Consider the following 19,579-nt stretch of genomic DNA (forward strand, 5'->3'; position numbering starts at 1 on the left):
TCTCACCGTTTTTTTCTGCAGCCTTGTGAGTTTGTATGTTAAGTCAATCCTCTGTGCTTGTGTCTAAAGGGGAAAAACTCCTTCTGAAAGACTGTCCTTATGTGACACTTCTTCTCTCTGTCCCTATATAGATAGGGAATGACCATGATTAATTAGAACAGCTACTAAAGTAATTTCTTGAGAACAATGATGATATTTAACTTGAATATTGTTTTCTCCAGGGCTTTGCCCTGATCCTTTAGGACTGTGCACTTCAAAGGGAAAAAATGGATCTGGCATTTATATTTATGCTAGGCTGACATTGTTGGTTTGCTGCCAAAGACATATCACAGAGGCACCAGCTGAGGGATCTCAGCCACTGAACCTTGGTGCTAGCCTTACAAGAAATCACTTAAGTGGTGACATGGAATATCTCTGTCCATTTTGTCCTTAAAATTACAGAAATGCCATCCCAAGTTAAGTTAAATCACAGCTTTCTCATCTAGGTACTTGACCCTTCAGAATCAAACTGATGCCATCAGCTTCTTTCACAATTCACAGCCTGAAGCAAAGTCTTAGAGGATGAAAATTTTGCTTATAAAAATCCTGCTCTATCCTCACTCTCTTATTGCCCCCTGCATATCACAGACCTCTTCATAGGACATTATCCTTTGTCTTGAGTTTTCTATATTGTGGCTTTGTTTTTGTTTTGTTTTGTTTTAAGGGCAAAAACCAAACAAGACATTAAAAATAACTGTTATTCTTCCGGCCTCAAGAAAAAAAAAATGGGTCTCCATTTTAAAATAATTGAATTTTCATTTGAAATTTGTTTAACCATAATATCCTCTTGTCAATATTCTCACTCAGAAATGTTTTTCTGATTCTTTGATACCTCTTTCTCTGTCAGTTCGTGGGGATTTCAGTCTCTAGCAGAAACCAGCTTAGAACAAAGGAGCTAAAAGAGGCTAGTGCAATTTGAGTTGCACATGGGTGTTACATTAATTATTTTTCCACTGAGTCCATATGTTCTTCTAAATATACAGAATGATGGCATTAGATGGGTAATAATCAGTGATTTCTCTCAGTAGTTTTAGCTGAATTGTGAGATAGAATTGTTCCCTGGAAGCTTATTTTCATTTGGCAAAAGGAAATACATTAATCTAGTCATGCAACTGCAAAAGCAAGACAAAACAGGAATTTGGCCAGCATTTTCAACACTTCCATTTTTTAACATGTAGAAACTTAGCTTTTCCTTTATATGCATCATCAAAACAAAATCTTTCTTTTGGAATCTGGGAATCTTTTTGAGGGAGGGTGTTTTGGAAGTGGCCCACTGTCACTAGAAAATTCTATAAATATTGCTGTATTTAGAACCTGGATTTTTGCCTGGGCAATGTGTATGTACAACAGTACTGTGTCCACTCTTCTTAAGGATTTTAGTTTGTCAATCCATGTTATTTAGATTTTTATTATTTCAGTTCTTATGCTATTCTGAAAAAGGAGAGAAAATATTTGTAGAGTATCGTATTTTTTCAAATGTAGACATTTTTCATTTGCAAAAAGTACCATTTGGAGTCTGTAGAGAAAGTGTGAGCAAGTCTAACACAAGTTATTTTACCCCTGCATCTCCATAAGGTAACCTTGTTCTCATTTCATGTGACGCCTCTGTTTGTCTTGTCCTAGCGTATTAAACTACATCAGCAGAGGTTTGATCTGTGTGTATTATGTTTATATAGCTCTGCTTAAAGTTATAAAAGGGCAAGTTCTTTAGGACAAATTTCTCTCAGTAGTGGTGCTTGTTTCACAGTATTTTGAGAGCGTGTGTCTCCCTCTCAGTCTCTTCATTGACAGCCATAAGTCAGCGAGTGGAAGCAGATAGCCCAGAGTCACTTCAGGTGTCCTGGTGATAAGACTGTGCTACGACTCTGATTGTAAAAAGATTTGCAATCTTCATCAGATATGTAATATTAAAAGCATTCTGGATAAATTATGAAAAGAAAAATGGAAAGTAGCTGAGTTGTTTAACACCGTATATAAAAGGAGAAAACATAGGTGGATCAAAGAGGCCTGAAAAGTGAGTCTGTTTGCTCTTTTTTCATCAGATGTTCCCTGGATCCCTGGGGGTTTCATTATCCAGCTGGAAAGTACTGGGCTTGTTTATCAGAGCACCGAGGCTGAAATGACAGCCTGCTCTGCAATCCCCACGGGATGCTGTGGGCACAGTCAGGGGCACAGTGAGCTCACTGACACCTCACCTCTGCCCAGGACCCTTGCAAACCCTGGTAGCACAAGTTCAGACTTCACACTGTGTTCCCTCAGCTCTTCATTGAGAACAGGGCCTTTGACTGCAAACCCCTTTGGCCAGCCTTTAATTTCTTGTCTGCACCATGTGGCTGCTATCAGGTTACAAATAAAGAAAAATTAAAATTGGTTTATGAACTGTTATTATTATAACTGAGTTCTGCTATTAGCTAGGTTTAAATGTTTTCATATATTCCACACCTCTGTTGCCCTTTGAGACTTTTAGCTGTTGTTTTCTTGTACATTAATAATTTCCTTGTATAATTGTTCCCAAGAGAATGAGCTGAAAGAATTATGAATTAATTTGCATCTTTTAATGTACTAATAAACTTTGCAAGTAGAAAATTTCACTTGATCCAGGTGGAAACCAATCACTTTAAATCAAAGCTTACTGAATTTCAAATAGGTTTTTTTCAGGAAGTTGCAGAAGAACAGTGCTCTGCATGTTAAGAGTAATTAGAAAGCACAAACAGCAATTTCAGACAATGCCCTGGGTCATTTTTTGCTGCAGCGTAGAGTTCACAGGCACTTAGGAAAATGAGTATTTGCTGTATTTAAACAAAATTAATAGCAATTTCTTGGAGGTTGAGAGGTCTCAGGCTGTAAATGTAGATTTCACCCTTTGATTGAAAGATATTTTAAACTGTTTTAGTGTTTTTTATTGTCTTATTTACCATGATGTAAATAAATAATTCATGGTATAGCTTCAAAGACAGGTTTCAGGAAAAAGAAATGTTTTTTATGTACAATTTATTCAAATAGAATCTTGAGTGAAAAAAATGTTCTATCTCATGTATTCATTTATAACCAAACAATGTCAGGTCCTTGTTCACCAAAGCACTCAACTTCATTTATCTCTGAACACTTCAGAAACAAAAGTTTTTCTCCTGAGTAACTAAAGAAACAAGTTCTGAGCCTCTACTCTAATACGAGAGTGTTACTCACATAGTTACTCACAAGCTTAAGTGATTTACTGAACTGGTGATTTGACATCCAAGTTTATTTACCTTCCTGTACTGTAGCCTTGGCTAAATCTGGGAATAGAAATGCATGCTCCAGCCCCCATTTTACACATGAGAAACAAAATATAGAATTAATGGAAAAGACAGGTCTTGATATCAAGCTTCTGATTTTGGAAGTTTATTTTAGTAGTTGATAAAGTTTAGCATTAACATTTGACAGGGAAAAAAACTCAATTTGTTTAATTTGCTACAAACTGTCAGGGCCAGAATGAATCCCAGCTGCTGTGGGAAAGGGGGGACAGTGCAGAAGGGGAAGGGACTGATGGAGGACAGGGAGAAAGCAAGGATAAAACATGGCAGGTTTGGAAGCAGACAGAAGAGTGTTGGAATTGTGACCAAGGGGAGGCCAAGGGAACATCCCAAGAGATGACAAAAGGCCAGGTGGGGACATGCTGGGGAAAGACACCGAGTAAGAGGAAATGGAGGTGCCAGGCCAAACAAGGGGTACTGCTGATAAGGCAAAGGGAGCTGTGCCTCTTCCCTGAGGGAGCAGATGCAGATTAGGGGCACAACTTCATCAGGATTATTGACACGAATCAAACCCACAAAAAATGTTCGATACAAGCTGGGTGATGTTTCCTCTCAGAAAATAGAAAAACAAAGTAATTTTTAAAAACATGGCCTAAATATGAATGATCAAAAAACTGCATGCAGGAATTTTTCAGCAGATCTGGATGTTTAGACTTTTCATGCCCCTTAGGGCTTTGAAGAACATGAGCTTCTTTATCAACACAGCCTGATACGATGCTCCTTTCTTTAGCATGCCCAAGAAGGAAAACATTATATTGACTGAAAAAACCCTCAACAGAACCTGTTTCTCCCACAAAGCTACCAGGCACACAGGCTTCCACACATTCTGCCTGAAAGAGTTTTTCTGTTGTAAATTTGAAGATTGCAGAGTGCTTGCAAAGCAAACTTTTATGAGTGCTCAGAGCACTGTTTGTCATGAAAAGGACTGACAACAGCAGAACACCCTAGCAGTATAAAAATACACATTGAAAAGAGTTGCTATTTTTATTCTTTGGGATGTATTGTTTGATTTTTCAGTTGTTGCAGAGATTGCAAATAGATATGTTGTTTGTTTTCCACTGTTAAATGATTTTTTTAATATAAATGTATATATATATTTATATATTTATTTAATGTCTATGGTAATTAAAGGATATATTTCTTGTGGTCAAAACAGAATTTTTACACACGAAACATCCAGCTTAAACAGTGTCTTCTGGGCTGTCCCTTAAACAGCCCAGAAGACACTATTTGACACCAGAAGTACCTGCCATGATGGATTTTATTTTAGCAACAGATAAAACACATGAAATTCTTTAAAGCAGAAAACTTTTCTCCAATTCTGGACTGGAATTACTTTTGCTTAACATAAATATATATGAAAGCCCTCAAAATATACAAGCTGCAGTTCAAATTTCAGTGCAATGCTTTTTAAAATGAGCAAGGTGAAAAATTCATAACAGAAAGAAGGGAAGACACCTCAGAGCCAGCACAGTTCAGTACCAGTGAAATGAGGCTGCTGTGTAATTGAGATGTTTTGAGATCTGGCCAAATAATCCAAGACCCTGAAAATTATCATACCTGCAGAAAATATGGACACTGCTTCACTTCTGGCACATCCCAGACTGCTCTTGCTGCACAAATTCCTGCATGGAAGGACTTATTCTTCCATGGTTAAGTAATACTCTATTTAATGGCATTTTTTTTCTTGCCAGGCTTTAAGAAAGTCATCAGTACTGTCTCCCCATATTACCTCCACACAGCAGTGTTTAATGATATCTAATATAAAGCAAGATTATGGTGCTTAATGAATATTGATTTGTCACATGAATATCAGGAACAGATTAAGTTCAAAAGTCTCCTGTAATCTGCTGGGAGAGATATGTGGAGTGCTGGAGTCAGCATAGCCAGAAAACCTTCAAAATACTTTTTTTCAGCTCTAATTTGAAAACTTCAATGACACAGTTTACCCTAAGGAGAAACGGTGCTAAGCACAGATTTATTTATTTCCTGCTGATCAACACAGCCATGTGAATGACTGAGATTTTTTTTCTTGCAGGAGGGTGCCAGAGCTGCCAAGTTAAAAGCCTAATCTTCAAAGTTGACATTGACCCTATTTATTAGCACAATAATGGACTTGTTGTGGCTCCCGCGGCTTTCCAGGATTGCAGAGGGTTATCTGTAAGTGTGGTTTTGCTGTCCCAACGCAGGTGGCTGGCAAGGCAGGGTGCATGGTTGAAAATACACCCCGTGGTGTCTCCTGGATGATGATGGCATTACCCGTGATCCTCACTTTCAGGGCAAGGCAACAAAATCCCTTCAGAAACTATTTATCTCTAAGAACAGGCTTTTTGAACACACATGATGTTTTTCCTACAGGACTGGGGCAGCAGAGCTTGCACAAATCTCTTTTGCAGTCGGTGAGATGATCTTTCCCCTTGGGCGTGGTGGTTGGGGGGTCACCATCCCTTGAGCCCTGGCATCAGCCATTTCTGGGAACATCACTGTTGGGAAGCAGGTGAAGAAGGGCTGCTCCTCACCTGCCTCCTGCCTGGAAGAGAGGCAGGGTTTGGAGCCTGACTTCACACTTCCCTCAGGATACTCAAATCCCCTCATAATGGCATTTTCTGATCTTGCAGAATTTCTAATTAGAAATTAACCCTCTAATATCAAACTGTATTTGATCTTGTCTGGAGAAATGTAAGATTTCCAGTCTTACAAGATTTCCAACACATGCATAACACGTTGAAAACATGGATTATTGGGAAAAAATTGCAAGAAATGTTTATATACAAGTAAAAATTTTCAGTACAAGTTTTCCTGTTTATAGTTTTGATTACTGGGGAATTGTTCTGCTATTTTCAAAAAACAGTATCTTCATGGGGTTCTATTTTATTACTATTATTTTTGTTGCTTTGAAAATAGCTTTTTTTACAACTCTTTACTGTTTTCCAAACACCTCTTATTGGAGCATATCAGTCTCAAAAAAACAGCCGTAAGTGCTTCAGATCCTCCAGGATTCATCAATACTTCATAGACTCACAGAATAGCTGATGCTGGCAGGGACCTCTGGAGATGATCTAGGCCAACCCTCCTGCATAAGCAGGTTGCTCAGGACTGTGTCCAGACAGCTTTTGAAAATCTCTCAGGAAGGATTCCACAATGCTCTGCGCAACCTGTCCCACTGTTCAGCCACTCTTACAGTAAAAAGGAAAAAAAAAATCACTAAAAAATTCTTACCTAAAAAAAAAAAAAAAAAAAAAAACCAAAAAAAACCCCACACCTTATATTTCAGTTTAGGTCCATTCCCTACTGTCACCAGCAATCGCTGAGAAGAGTCTGGCTCCTTTGCTCCCTGCCATCAACTATTTTTACTGATGAAGTGTCCAAGCGCTCTCTCCGGTGGAGCAGCCCCACCTTTCTCAGCCAGTCGCCCCTGCGGACTCTCCAGTGTGGCTGCATCTTTCTGCTCTGCTCTGGAGAGCCCCAGCCTGTGCTGGGGGACGCGGCTGCCCCTCCCCGGGTGCAGGGTTTGCACGTCCTTTTGCTGTATTTTCCTGTTGCGTTCCTGTTCGCCCCGTTCTCGGGCCGGCCGAGGTGCGTTCCCCTGGCCGGCAGCACAGCCCCTGGTCCCGAGTCCCGTACCCCGCAAACCCGAGCGCTCCGCTGTGCCCGTGCCTTGGCAAAGGCGCTGAACGGCACCGGGTCAGCGGTGCACGCACAGCACAGCATTTGAACACGGCCCCGTGAAGGAGCCGGGCTCTGGAGTGTAAAAGCCAGTTTTTATGTGAGCATTTATTTGGCTGCCGTCTCCCCGCCAAGACTCTGTCCTGCTGTTATCCCTGCCCGTGTCGGCAGCAGCTCCAAGCGCAGCTCTGCAGCTCTGCAGGACTGGCACAGGGACCGAACCATCGCCTCCCTGCCCCAGAGAGAGGTGCAGGGGCACCCCCAGACAGGATCCAACCCGCTGCTTCCCCCTCAGAAACTCCTCAGCACATCGGAGGCCGCTGCTGCTGCCCCCTCACATGCGGATTTGGCCAGCTAGAGCATTTACAGGTGTTCACCATCGCAGAGGAAAGGAGCATCTCTCAGCAGGCAGATTTCTGTGAGAAGGCTTCTACAGCTGAGTTTGCTGCAGGGCGGGCCCTGTGTAGATTTCTGACAAAATTACCTATTTAAGAAACAGTTTGGGGAAAAGCTGAGGTGAGTATCTTATTTGAAAGTCTCAGGAGAGTTCTTTACATGATTATATGCTGTAGTAAAAGAGGTAAGTTTGATTCCTTGCATAAATTATTACTATTAATAACTTAATTAAATTCTTAAATATTAATTATTATAATGAATCCTTTAGTACCTAACAATTATAGAGTGTTACAAACTCTGAAATAACACTACAAGGTTCTAAATAAACAACATATTCATGGCCTGAAACTGACTTTTTTTTTTCTTGTGTTGTAGGAGACCTCAGTACTATAGACACCAAACCTCTGGATTTTCACTTACTCCAACAGAAAGCAAACAAGTGTCAGAGTAAGTAAGAATCAGATCTCAAACCCCAGTAGGTCTGGCCTCCTCTGATGGAATTTCCACCTGTCTGGCATGTATTCTTCTGCTTCATTCTTCTAAATTCAAATTCCTTCTCAAGATCTTACATGCTGGTGCACTTTCAGACCTCGTCCATATCTGATCTGTCTTGGCTTTCATTTTGTGATCTAGCAGGTCACAGTATTTCCTTTCTTATAGTTTAAACAAGGAGGCTCTGAGATAAAGAAAGGCTAATCTCACTGTTCTCAAAAGTGTATCTGTAACTCTATTTCTGGACTTATTTCTATATTCAACGCATCTTTTTTATTATATTTGTCTTTGATCCTGCTCAAGACTCTTCACAGTCTGTTTTACTTGGCAGTGAAGAACCATTGCCATATGTAGTGTTAAGATTGAAAGAAACTGGAGAGCTGTGGCTGGAGTGGAGCTGGGAAGGGACTCCCACAGCAAAATTTAGTATCAATTAAAGGATTTGATAGTCCAGGCAAGTGCTGCCCTGTCCTTCCTAAGGCTCAGTTTAGGATTAGAGTTAAAGCTGGAAAAATTCTCAGGGCTGCATTTGGAGTGAGGCTGGAAGGAAGCTGCCAGTAGAGAAATAGTTTAGCCCAAAACAAAATGTTCAGCCCTGGGAGGGGCTGTGGAGCACTCCTGCAAGGCTGGGATTAGAGCTGGCAACACCCATTTTTGTAATTTATATACACAACGCTGGGGTTTGTGCTCATCTGGCATGTGAGCACCAGCCTTAAAGCATGTAGTGTATCCACAAGGAAGAGAAGTGTAACTCCAATGGGGTTCAGAGGGGGAGATTCACCTCCCGCCTCCGGAGCGCTGTGCTGTAAGGGGAGGAGACGCAAAGGTCTGAGCTTTCTGGGAAGGACAGGCCTGAAATTCACAGGCAGCGAACAGCACAGCGGCACAGGCCGTGCGCTGGGCAGGCACTGCACCGCTGCACTCCCACTACGCTCATCTGTGCTGGCGGACCGGGCGCGGCCGCGGGCGCGGCCGCGGGCGCGGCCCCTGCCGGCGCGCTCCCCCGCACGCTTCCAGAACCATCGCTGCCCCGGCCATAGATGGCGGCCGCGCGCGCGTCACCGCCCCGCCGGCCAATGGCGCCCGCGGGCCCGGGGGTCACGTGGCGGGCGCGAGCCAGTCGCGGGGCCGCGCGGGGCGGCCGGCGTCACTTCCGCTGCCGGGGCCGGGCCTGCAGCGGCGGCGGAGCGGGGCCGAGCGCGCAGGAGGCGGCGGGGACCGCGCGGGGCCGGGGCAGGTGCGGGGCAGGGGTTGGGCCGGGTTGAGCTGAGTTGAGACCGGGGCCGGGCGTGGGCCGGGTTGAGCTGAGTTGAGACCGCGGCCGGGCGTGGGCCGGAAGCGGGAGAGGGACGGGCCCTGCTCGTGCTGAGTCGGGCGCCGGCCGCCGCCCTGCCGGTGCTGGGAGGGGTTTCTGCGCGCTGTGGTGCGGCAGTGGCTCCCCAGCGCTGCGTTACGCTGCTGCAGGTCTATATGTGGGAATGCTGTTCTGTTTTTAGCTCTCTGCCCTCTTTGCTCTTGATAAAGTGCTTGAAGTTACCTTGCTGTAAGTACCAGTTCCAAAAAGGAAAGTTAAAATCACCGAGTTGGCCCTGGCAGTTCCTGTAGACCGTGTCATCCCCGTGGGAGAGCTGCGTTAGTGGCACAACCGGGATGTACCCCATAAAATACATGGCGTTACCAAAGTAGCGTTTCATAACTGCGCCGCAGAGCAAAGTGACTTTCTGTCAGCAGCATTGTTATATTCTGTGTCACTCCTCTGTGATTAATGCGAGCTGTCCAGTGCTGTGCGTGCATGTTTAAACCTGCCTTTCCTTAGAATACTCTTAGCTTATATTGATCACTGCGCACTGGTAAGGTATGACCGGTCATTTGAAAAAAGTCCCGGGTGTTCCGTGATACCGGAGGTTGTGTTAATTGTAACTAAAGTACGTTACAGTGACTCCAAGCCTTGGGGTTTTTGTACGATGTGCACCATCCGTGGCAGTGAGCTGGCACTTCTCCTTCTGCCAGCAGAACACACAGGCAGCTTCTGCTGGTGCTGTTGGGTTACCCGTGAGTGGAACCCACTGTTTTCTGGGCAGAATTGCACCTGAACCTCTGTTCTGGGCTGTGACCTTGACTGAATGCTGTGCCCATAAAGCTAACCAATTCTTTAAAGGATGGCTTAACATCTCTCCCTGAGTGTTTTCCACTATATATATTATGCTGTTTGCTCATTTGGGTTTATGCTTACATGGAGTTTTAAGTAAATTTGGAGAGCAGAGTAGTCATGCAGTGTTGTGTCTCAAAATGAAGGTTAGTTGCCAAAGTAACTCCAACATAAGTATGTAAAAGGTGTTGATTTAATTTATCCGTATGAAAAGTGGTATCTGCTCCTGTTTTTAAGTAAATTGTGAGAGAGAAGTATCTGATGGAACTGGTAGACAAATACAGCTCAGGCAAGGTTAAACTGTGCATTTAAGAAGGTTTTATCTCCTACTACAGTACTTCAGTGATAATACTATTTTTACTACAGATTTTCTTTGGATGGGTTTTTTCATTACTTTTGTTGTAGTTGAGAATTAGTAGTAAGTGTACCTTGTCCAAAACCTGTGTAACAAAACAGCAAAATACATTTTCTTGTGCATTTGCAGGAACACAGCGTGTTAAGTTATCTCAACAACCATGCTGGCTGCCAGGCTGGTGTGCCTGAGGGCACTGCCGTGCCAGGCCATCCGCCCCACCATCACCCAGGCTTCCCCAGCCTTGAGGAGCTCCAGTATAAAAGCATACAGGCTGTGGCAGCCTAGCCAGGTAAGGAAATTCTCTTTCCCGTGGCCCTGACTGCACATATTTTAAAGGGCTGAGTGTGTTGCCTAAAGAAAGGTAGTTAAAGAGGTAGTTAGGGATGGACAGGCCTTACTAATTAAGGTGAGAGGAACAGAAATTCTTGTCCTGTCTCCCAAGTTAGAGTCTTAAATATAACATTAAACACTTTCTTTTCCATTATTTTAGTCCCAATATGTGTTCAGAGCTGTAGTGTAGGATAAAGCAATTTCTGAGCTATGGAAGGACAATCACAGACCTAACCAACATTTTTAAAAACCAGGCTGTCATTATCCTGAGACACTGTTTATTCTTCATGGAGAGAGGATGTCGCAGACCTGCAGCTCACAACTGTTAGGGGTTGTTGTTGCTTTTCTGTCATCTTGATGAAAGTGCTAGTGGCAAATTCTTCACCTCTGAAGCATTCTAAGTTTGTAGGTACATGGTAGGGTTTGTGTGTGTGTGTGTGTTTTCTAGCATTGGGCTGGATTTCATTAGCTGCCAAACACAACTAAACTGAAGGGCTCTGTAAACCCCTTGAATTGTAGTGCTCTAATGGCTGATGAGAGCAATGCTTGTAGGTTTTGTATTTTAATATTGAAACAAACTCACAGCATGATGTGAGTCCTAGACTTTTAAATTTTAATTTTAAAATTCTTGTAAAAATGGTCAGAAAACTTCAAAAGTTGTTTCTGAACTTAATTATGAGTGCATTCTGTGTTGCTCTTGCGACTTACTAAGAGCAGCATACTAGAGTTACTTGTAGCAGCTTGTCAACCTTAAAAATCTTGCGTTTCTAGGTCTTCATTCAAGGTTTGTTCTATAAATAAATCAAGGTTAGACTTGAAAAGCAAAAAATTCGTGCTGCTTTTCCAGCTTTAAATATAAGTATTGTGCAAGAATTTTTTTTACATTGAAGTGTTTGCTTGAAGAATGATTTAGCTTACAAAGCAAAACACATTTTTACAAAACAAAAAAGTAACAATTGTGTTACTCTATATTTAACAAAGAGTCTTTTGGTAGTGTTTAGTACAGTGGGACTAGAGTAGAAGAAATGCAGTCTGAGATTTCCAGCTTCTGGAATTCACTGCATTGGTTCTATACTTCTAGAATAAGGGAATGTTTTTCACAAAGGTTCCTAAATTTTATTGTTCACTTATTTTCCTTGAGTACAGTTGCTTTGTATGTATGAAGGTAAGCACAGATTAATAAGCAATTGATTAACAATTTTTAGTAGCAAGTAAGTTGATAAGACTATCTTCTATTTTATTTCATTTAATACTTCTTATGTTATTTCTGAATCTAACAGAGTTACGCCACCAGAGTAAGAACGGGTGCAAGGCGTGGAAAACTTGGCCAGGAATTGAAAGAAGCAGCATTTGAGCCATCTGCAGAAACTGCACTTAAAGGTAGGGGAGCTCTGCTTTAAATTCTGAGAATCTTTGAACCTTAACTTAAAACTTCTTTGAAGAAATACGTTTGTCTCTATTGAAACTGGACTTGAAATTAGGTGAAGCTTTAAGAAAGAGGGTTAAAATGGAGCAGCTATTGCAGATGCATCAAAATTCACACGAGGATGTTGTTAACTGTCCAAGAGAAAGCATTAATGAGAGTGTGTGTTTCTTATTTCTGTACCCAGCTGATCGCCTGGGGAAGTTCATTGTTGCTGGAGGGGCTGCTGTTGGCCTGGGAGCCCTGTGCTACTATGGAATGGGCATGTCCAGTGAGATTGGAGCTATCGAAAAGGCTGCGTAAGTAAGATGGTTTACTTCTTCACTGAAGCAAACCTCTTCTTTATCTGTCCCTTCTTCAGCTGCTACCACCAGTGTACACTCAGCTTATGCTGTTCTGAGATCTGAAGGGCAAACCCCCACCTTTGTCTCTGCAGGTTTTTAAAGTAGAATTAGAATTATTCAGCCTTAAATGGGTAGTAACCTGAGTGAGTTTGTTTTGCTAAATCTAATACGAAGAGTATATAAACTTGTCTTATGAGGTGTGCTCCACGTAACTTAGGAAGTGTGGTCTTCTTGCTAAGACCTGTTTCCCTGGTGTTTTTATGAGACTGTTCATTAAACTTTAATACAGCTGTTAAAAAAGTCTCCATTAAACACCGTATCTGGCATAAGCTTTGATCTAATAAATGTGTCCTTAAAACTGGTGAATGGCTTCTTGGTCAAAAAAAACCCTGGCAGTGGCAAAAGTGTATAGTTAGACTTAAAAGATGGGTAGTAATAAGCAGGGGCTTGGGAGAAATGTGTGTTGGGAACATTTTGCTTCATTTTGCATTCATATTTGGAAGTGGCAGTCTGTATCTGTACTGAACGTGTGTTCTTTGTGTCTATGAGAAGCTTGTCACAGATAAAGCTATGTCTAATTTTTTTCTGCACAAGCCTTGAATAACAGGTCAAAAGAGTGAATTGGCAAAAAATGTGTGCACTGTGTTTAAATTTGGTGTTAACAGGGGAAGTTTTCTTGGCTGTAGCGTGAGCAAGTGACACTGCAGAAACTCACTTGTGTCTCGTCTGTTGCTATTGTTAGAGCTCTCAGAAGGACGTTCCTGTCCTGTGGTGTCAGATAACCACGTGCACTGTGACTCAGCAATTTTTGAGCTGTTCAGCAGGCTGCTTAGTGCCTGTTCACGTTCTGCAGACCTTTAACCTGAAACCAGTTTGTTATAGACACACACTGTTCTCTTATTTCTTCTGTAGTTAAAAGCATTTATTGCTGTTTTCTGTGCACACTTCCTGCTCAGAATTGAATTATATTCAGCATTATTTGTAACTTTCAGTGTTTCTACTGAGTTAACTGATTAGATTAAATCAACAAGATTGACAAGTTCAGTCCCCATTGTAAAGTAAACTCAATGGCAGAAGTTGCTAGACCACATCACTATTATGAAACTTCCCTTGTGTCCATGGCTATGAATGCACTTAACAGCTTGGTTGTGTTTTTAGCTGCTCTCCATTCTGAATCTGGTAACAGCTCTGTATGACTGCTTATTTTTCAGTATTTGGCCACAGTATGTGAAGGACAGAATTCAGTCTACGTACATGTACTTTGCGGGCAGCATTGGCATGACAGCTCTGTCTGCTGCAGCAGTGAGCAGATCTCCTGCACTCATGAACCTCATGACAAAGGGCTCCTGGCTGGTAAGCTTCATTTTAAAAATAAAAGTATTTGTGGAGAAATGCTCCCAAATGATGGTTGATACTAAAAAGAAATGAGAAATGTAAAGTACTTGGTGGAAAGTAAGGCAAAACTTGACCTACATTAGTGTCCTTATCCATAAAGACTATTCAGGTATCCTGATATTTTGTGATGTAAGATTTAGTGATTCTAGTCAAATTCTAACATGTTTTTTCTATACTGCTTTGATGGTTTGTCAAAGACAAACTACACAAGCCAAAAAAAAAGGCTATGCTATCCTTACCAGCTGCACATATCCAAAGAACATCTTAGAAATAGCTACCTAAAGCTAATTCACCAGTTTCTGTTGCTGTCTGTAAATAGAAACTGAGGTCCCTGTGCATTCTTACTCCTCCCTGTGCTTTCCTGTGTAGCACTTTGAAAGCTGTCTCCTGTTTGCCAAGGGTGAAAGAACATTGGTAGGCTTAGTACATATTCAGTGTGTTGAGTGGAGTGAAACAATGGCAGTTAAATGCCAACACCTACATAACTTGGGGAGATGAATTCAATAAAACATCGTTGGTGATAAAAGTTGTGCACTTCGGACCAGTTTGGTAGATGTTGAATGATTCTGCTGGGAGCCATGAGTAAGCAGAGGCACTGAGGTTAAAAAATCATTGATAGCAAAAGCCTGTAAACTAGGTGTTGGTTTTGGGTGGAGAAATGTGCAGGAAAAGAAGGAAGGCTAACACATTTCAGGTACCTTCCTGAAAGTGAGGGGCAGAACCATGGGTTTTCGTTTTCTTAGTTTACACAGCCAAGAGAGTTGCCAACTTGACCATTAAATTTAGATTTCTAGAAAACTGAGTGAAAATAAATGAAAATTACTGCAAGCTAAAACCTGCAAAGGTTTGACTGTAACCTTACCAGGAGTAAAACGGATGAATACTCCAGTTGTGAATTAGTTTGCTGTTTTCACAATCAGTGTTGACTTTTAGATAAGGAGATTAGAACAGAGACCATATATCCGTATGCTAACTTGAGCTCTGTAATGTTGTTTCTTCAGGCAATTGGTGCAACTTTTGCAGCCATGATTGGTGCTGGAATGTTGGTCAGGACCATATCCTATGAATATAATCCAGTGGCTAAACATGCAGCATGGATGCTGCATTCAGGTATGTGGTTTTAGTGTTTGTTGAAGAGATGTCTGTGCTTCAGTGTGACCAGGTGCTTACTTTAACAAAACTCCAGCTTTAAAGTAAATTTTTATATACTGCTATAGGGGAGTTGAGATTTTTCAGAGATCAGCAAGAACTCCTGAAGGTCAGGGGGAGATGTCCTAAGTGTCCTTAACAGAACTCTAGTGATTTTTGTAATCTTCTAAAAGTCATGCTCAAGTTAAACTTGAGGTATGTATACTCCACATTGACTAGAACTAGATGGTTTTCTGGTGGCTTTGGTTTTGGGACTGCTTTCTAACACTACCACTTCTGTAAGTGCTCTTATCTACACTAACTTTAGCTGTGCAGGATAGGAGGTATTTGAAAACCTGACCAGAAAAAAAAAGATTTCAGTATTAGTTTACTTCTGAGATGTGTGGCCATCAAGTATTTAAGCTGTGAGTACAGATCAATTTCTCACTAATGATGCCTACTTCAAATAACAATAGCTCTCATTTTTCAAATCTGTTTTGCCAGAAGTAATTTGTTGTTCAGAAAAAAATGTGGATGTTGGGCACTGGAATCGTATTTGGTTCTCCAGAGCTAACATGTCTGCCAAGAAGAAATTATGTTTATTGTAATGATTGTTATTAAGTGAACCAACCTAATGAGATATTAATGGGCTAGATACACATTTCCTACAAGCCTCTAGCAAAAATATGACTTACTTGCCTAACTAATTGTTGTATCAGAGATCTGTCCTGCTATTCAGTGTTGAATGCTCCTGATGCTATTATGTAGTTGATTAGTCCATGCTAAATATCTCTTCTTACCAGCTCTGTTATGAACCAGTCAGTGTGTTGACTTCTGTTAGTCTTTTTTTCCCCAAGATGAGCTCCCTGAAGTGTTCTAGTGATAAATAAAAGTACATCATGGAATTTAAAGCTGCTAATTTATTGCGCTCCCTTCTAGATAAGCGCACAATCAAGTGCATTGGTGATTTGTCATGCGTGGATTAGTTTGAGCCATGCCATCTGACTGGAGATGAAAAAATCAAGTGTTTTTACATGTGGAGTTCCAAGTCTTACGTGTGTTCTGTTTTGCTTTGCTTAGGTGTTATGGGTGCAGTGGTGGCTCCTCTGGCCTTTCTTGGAGGTCCTCTGCTGATCAGAGCTGCCTGGTACACTGCTGGAATCGTTGGCGGGCTCTCAACTGTGGCCATGTGCGCTCCGAGTGAAAAATTCCTCAACATGGGAGCACCGCTTGGCATAGGCCTAGGCTTTGTTATTGCTTCTTCAATCGGTGAGACACTGTTTCAATACTGTCATACAAAGTAGGCTATAAACTTAGGTTACTAGGGTACAGCTTACAGTTAGTTGCAGGCTTGTCTGCCCAGTGAAGATTTGCTTTAAATATAGCCCTTGCAACTCCAGCACATCAGAAAGTATTCTGTTTGTATTTGTTCTTGAAACAATGTGAAATTATGATTCTGGCAGATGTTAGTCTGAGGGGCAGAGAGGGGTGCCTTGTATTTTAGATGTTGCCAGTGAGTAGGGAAGGCAGTAGATGTGATCTTAGTTCTTGATCCACTCGTTTTTCTTCATGTGTTTTAGTGTGTTGTAGTCAGAGGTACTTTCACTTGAAGAAAAATGCACAGTTACATGGGGTGTTCAAAATAAATGGATCAAGTTGTGTAAAAACTAAAGGTCTTGGTATCAAACACGCACCACAAACTGAGAACTGAAGCTTACTGAAAACATGTGTGCTCCAGTGACTGGAGTTGGATCTAAGTCAGAGTAGCAATCCCCACAGTTACCTTTCACACTGCTGTACGTTCCCTCCAGGATCCATGTTCTTGCCTCCCACCTCTGCTTTTGGCGCCGGCCTGTATTCGGTGGCGGTGTATGGTGGCCTGGTGCTGTTCAGCATGTTCCTGCTCTATGATACACAGCTGGTGATCAAACGGGCTGAAACCCTGCCCGTCTACGGAGTGGTCAAATACGACCCCATCAATGCGTAAGTGTCCCCTGCTACCACAGCTGGGCACAGTGTCTGGGGAGAATTGGCCTCAAGTTAGATTGAGGTATGCTTTAAAAATAGCCCTTTGTTTGTTGCTAAAAAAAATAAAAAGTGTATTGCTGTTAAATGTGAAGAATCACAGGGTTTAAAAACAGCAGAGAGAAAATAACTACTGAAGTTAAAACTGAAATAATTTTGATAATTGTGAGAAATAGAATTGAGTGTGTGGTGTCACATGCCTCCAGCAATACATTCTAAAACATATTTTTGTTTTCTAAAGCCTTGCTGGCAGAATTTATAGCTGCTTTCTGAAAATAACTGTCAGTATCAGTTGAGAGAAAAAAAGTTAATCTTCCTGTAGTCATTTAATATTTATTAGTCTTTGCACTAAATAAAAAAGCAGCAATGTTGTGATAGGGAGGGAAGGATTGACTCTTCAGTAAAGACCAAGTCTGACTAACAAGTAACTTTCTTGTAAATGCGTGTCTAATCCTAGGTGAATTCTTACCTCCTTGGTTCTGTTTTATTCTAATTAAAGTGTAGTAATACTAAGCTTCTTGAAAAATCTTGGAGATAAACAGATCAAAATTCAGTATAAAAGGAATATATATTATTAATATATATTAATTATTAATTAATAATTAATAATATATATTATTAATATATATACTTACTATACTACTCTCCTATATGAGAGTAGTATACTGTCTGTCAGGATTTCTATAAATACCTTTTGCTGGCAGAGGTGGTAGAACAAAATACAGGTGTTCTGTGACATACAAAGCACTGAGGACAGTCATAGCTGGGTTTTGTAAAGATAGCTCATGCAGGCTCTTAAAAGGAAATGTAATGGTGTGAAACACCAAATAACTGTGTCTGTTCAACAGCAGTAACTGTGATCTCTTGTGTCCTAGATGCCTGGGGATCTACACCGATACACTGAACATCTTCATTCGGGTGGCCACCATGCTGGCAGGTGGTGGAAGCAGCAGGAGAAAGTAAACAGAGACTCACCTTTGCAACTGTCTGACAGCCTACCTAGTGCACATATTAAATAAACATTCATGGTTAAAGCAGCAATGCTCCAAGTGAGAATTCTAAAGCATTTCAGCATATTGGTTCAGTGCAATGTGATTCAGTCTTAGTTTTTCTTCAAACACTTTCCAGCTCTGTGTTTAAAATGGTCTGAACTGCTTCTAATTGCACATTATTTTGAGAAAGTAAATTATTTTTAATATATGAATAAAATAGTCCTACCTGCTTTTTAAGGAGTTAGGTGGCAGTTCAACTCTTACTTTCTTTTTTATTTTTACTGTTGTTGCATAGTATAAAGGAAGTAATTTTTGAACTGGTATCCCATAGGCAGATAGGGGTACAAGCTACTTCATGAAATGCTGCTTAGATGCATCAATTTTCAGTTACATTTCATAAATTTTGTTTTAGTTACATCTTCAGAAGAACTGAAAAAATTGCATATGGCCCTAAATGCAATCATGACTTTGACCTGGGCAGAAATTTCAGAATAGTTTAAGCAGTTGTCTAAGCAGGATTTGACAGGTTAGCTGACCAAAAAACGTAAAGGAGACAAGATGTGGGAACGATGCAGCATTTGTCCCATATGAACTTCAGTCTCCTTCTGGAAGTACACGTGAGAATTCCTTGCTTTAATGTTGACTGGCTATAATAGCTAGTTTATTTTTGATAATAGATTTATAAAACTGTTGAGTGGCAATATAGCTGTCTTTCTTCTGGTGGCTGAATTCCTGAACTGCAGATGAAGGTCTGTCCAGAAGAGCTCCTAGTGATCATCTCTTGGAAGTTGGTACAACTGGCACAGAAACTGGGAATTGAGGGTGGCATGCTGTAAGTCCCAGGACCATAAATTTGCCATACTGTCGTGTGCTTTAGTCTGTTTAACTCTTCTCCAAATTGATATGTTAAACTTGGTCTAAAAGAAATGTTCCCTAACAGTGAAATTGATTTAACAGTAAGAAATTTGTATTTTCTGGATTCTATTGATATATCTTGAAATAAAAGGGAAGTTCTTGGGCCATGAAAATTTTGACCTAATGTCAGCAGCTCATATTTTCAGTTTCTGGTAAATATGTTATGTTTCTGTATTGACCTATAAACAATAAAATTCTAGCCTCACAAATTGACTACTCTCACTCTTCCTCGTGTCAACAGAAATATTTTAGTACCCTTGCACTAAGCTTGGTGAAGAGTGCTATAAATATTTTTTTGGGTTATGGTTACAATTTCCTTTGTAAGAGAGTATATATTCCTCTGTAAAAGAATCTGCAAAGATGGTTCTCAGTTTCACTGGGTAGCACCTTTTTGGGGGTGTTTCCCAGTTGGAAGATACTGGCTACACTTGAAATGGTTCTGTTGGTGTTACCTGTTGGCCACTTGTTGCAGCCAGTGCTGCTTTTATGTCTGTCACACACTGTAGTATTTTTGACTCTTCAAACAGAGCGAAGAAAGAGTGGATTCTGAAGAACCTTGTTGCAGCTCCTTTGTGCCCAAAGATTGTAAGGCACAGTAGTTCCTGGCACTGTTACAGCTGGAGGGACATCTGTAGTT

General features: G+C 41.1%; 1 protein-coding gene across 2 annotated transcripts; it reads left to right on the top strand.

Moving 5' to 3' along the window:
* The first annotated feature begins 8,972 nt into the window (after positions 1 to 8,972).
* GHITM (growth hormone inducible transmembrane protein) lies at positions 8,973 to 19,155 on the top strand. Of its 2 annotated transcripts, none has more exons than XM_063405998.1 (9): positions 8,973 to 9,123; positions 10,520 to 10,679; positions 12,001 to 12,100; positions 12,331 to 12,442; positions 13,699 to 13,840; positions 14,884 to 14,992; positions 16,091 to 16,279; positions 16,822 to 16,993; positions 17,911 to 19,155. In XM_063405998.1, the coding sequence occupies exons 2-9, from the start codon at positions 10,551 to 10,553 to the stop codon at positions 17,996 to 17,998; spliced, it is 1,041 nt and encodes a 346-aa protein (XP_063262068.1). In that variant the 5' UTR covers positions 8,973 to 9,123; positions 10,520 to 10,550; the 3' UTR covers positions 17,999 to 19,155. The 2 variants fall into 2 exon arrangements, with proteins under 2 accessions (XP_063262068.1, XP_063262069.1); XM_063405999.1 differs by lacking the exon at positions 8,973 to 9,123 and adding an exon at positions 9,406 to 9,429.
* The last annotated feature ends 424 nt before the right edge of the window (positions 19,156 to 19,579 follow it).

This window comes from Prinia subflava, chromosome 9 (assembly GCF_021018805.1).
Source record: "Prinia subflava isolate CZ2003 ecotype Zambia chromosome 9, Cam_Psub_1.2, whole genome shotgun sequence".
NCBI lineage: Eukaryota > Metazoa > Chordata > Aves > Passeriformes > Cisticolidae > Prinia > Prinia subflava.

Bases quoted from the DNA above. Each gene is read 5' to 3' on its own strand.
- GHITM (XM_063405998.1), top strand. From the start codon at position 10,551: ATGCTGGCTGCCAGGCTGGTGTGCCTGAGGGCACTGCCGTGCCAGGCC. The intron at 10,680-12,000 runs GTAAGGAAATTC...TGAATCTAACAG, and splicing joins GGCTGTGGCAGCCTAGCCAG to AGTTACGCCACCAGAGTAAG. The intron at 12,443-13,698 runs GTAAGTAAGATG...CTTATTTTTCAG, and splicing joins GGAGCTATCGAAAAGGCTGC to TATTTGGCCACAGTATGTGA.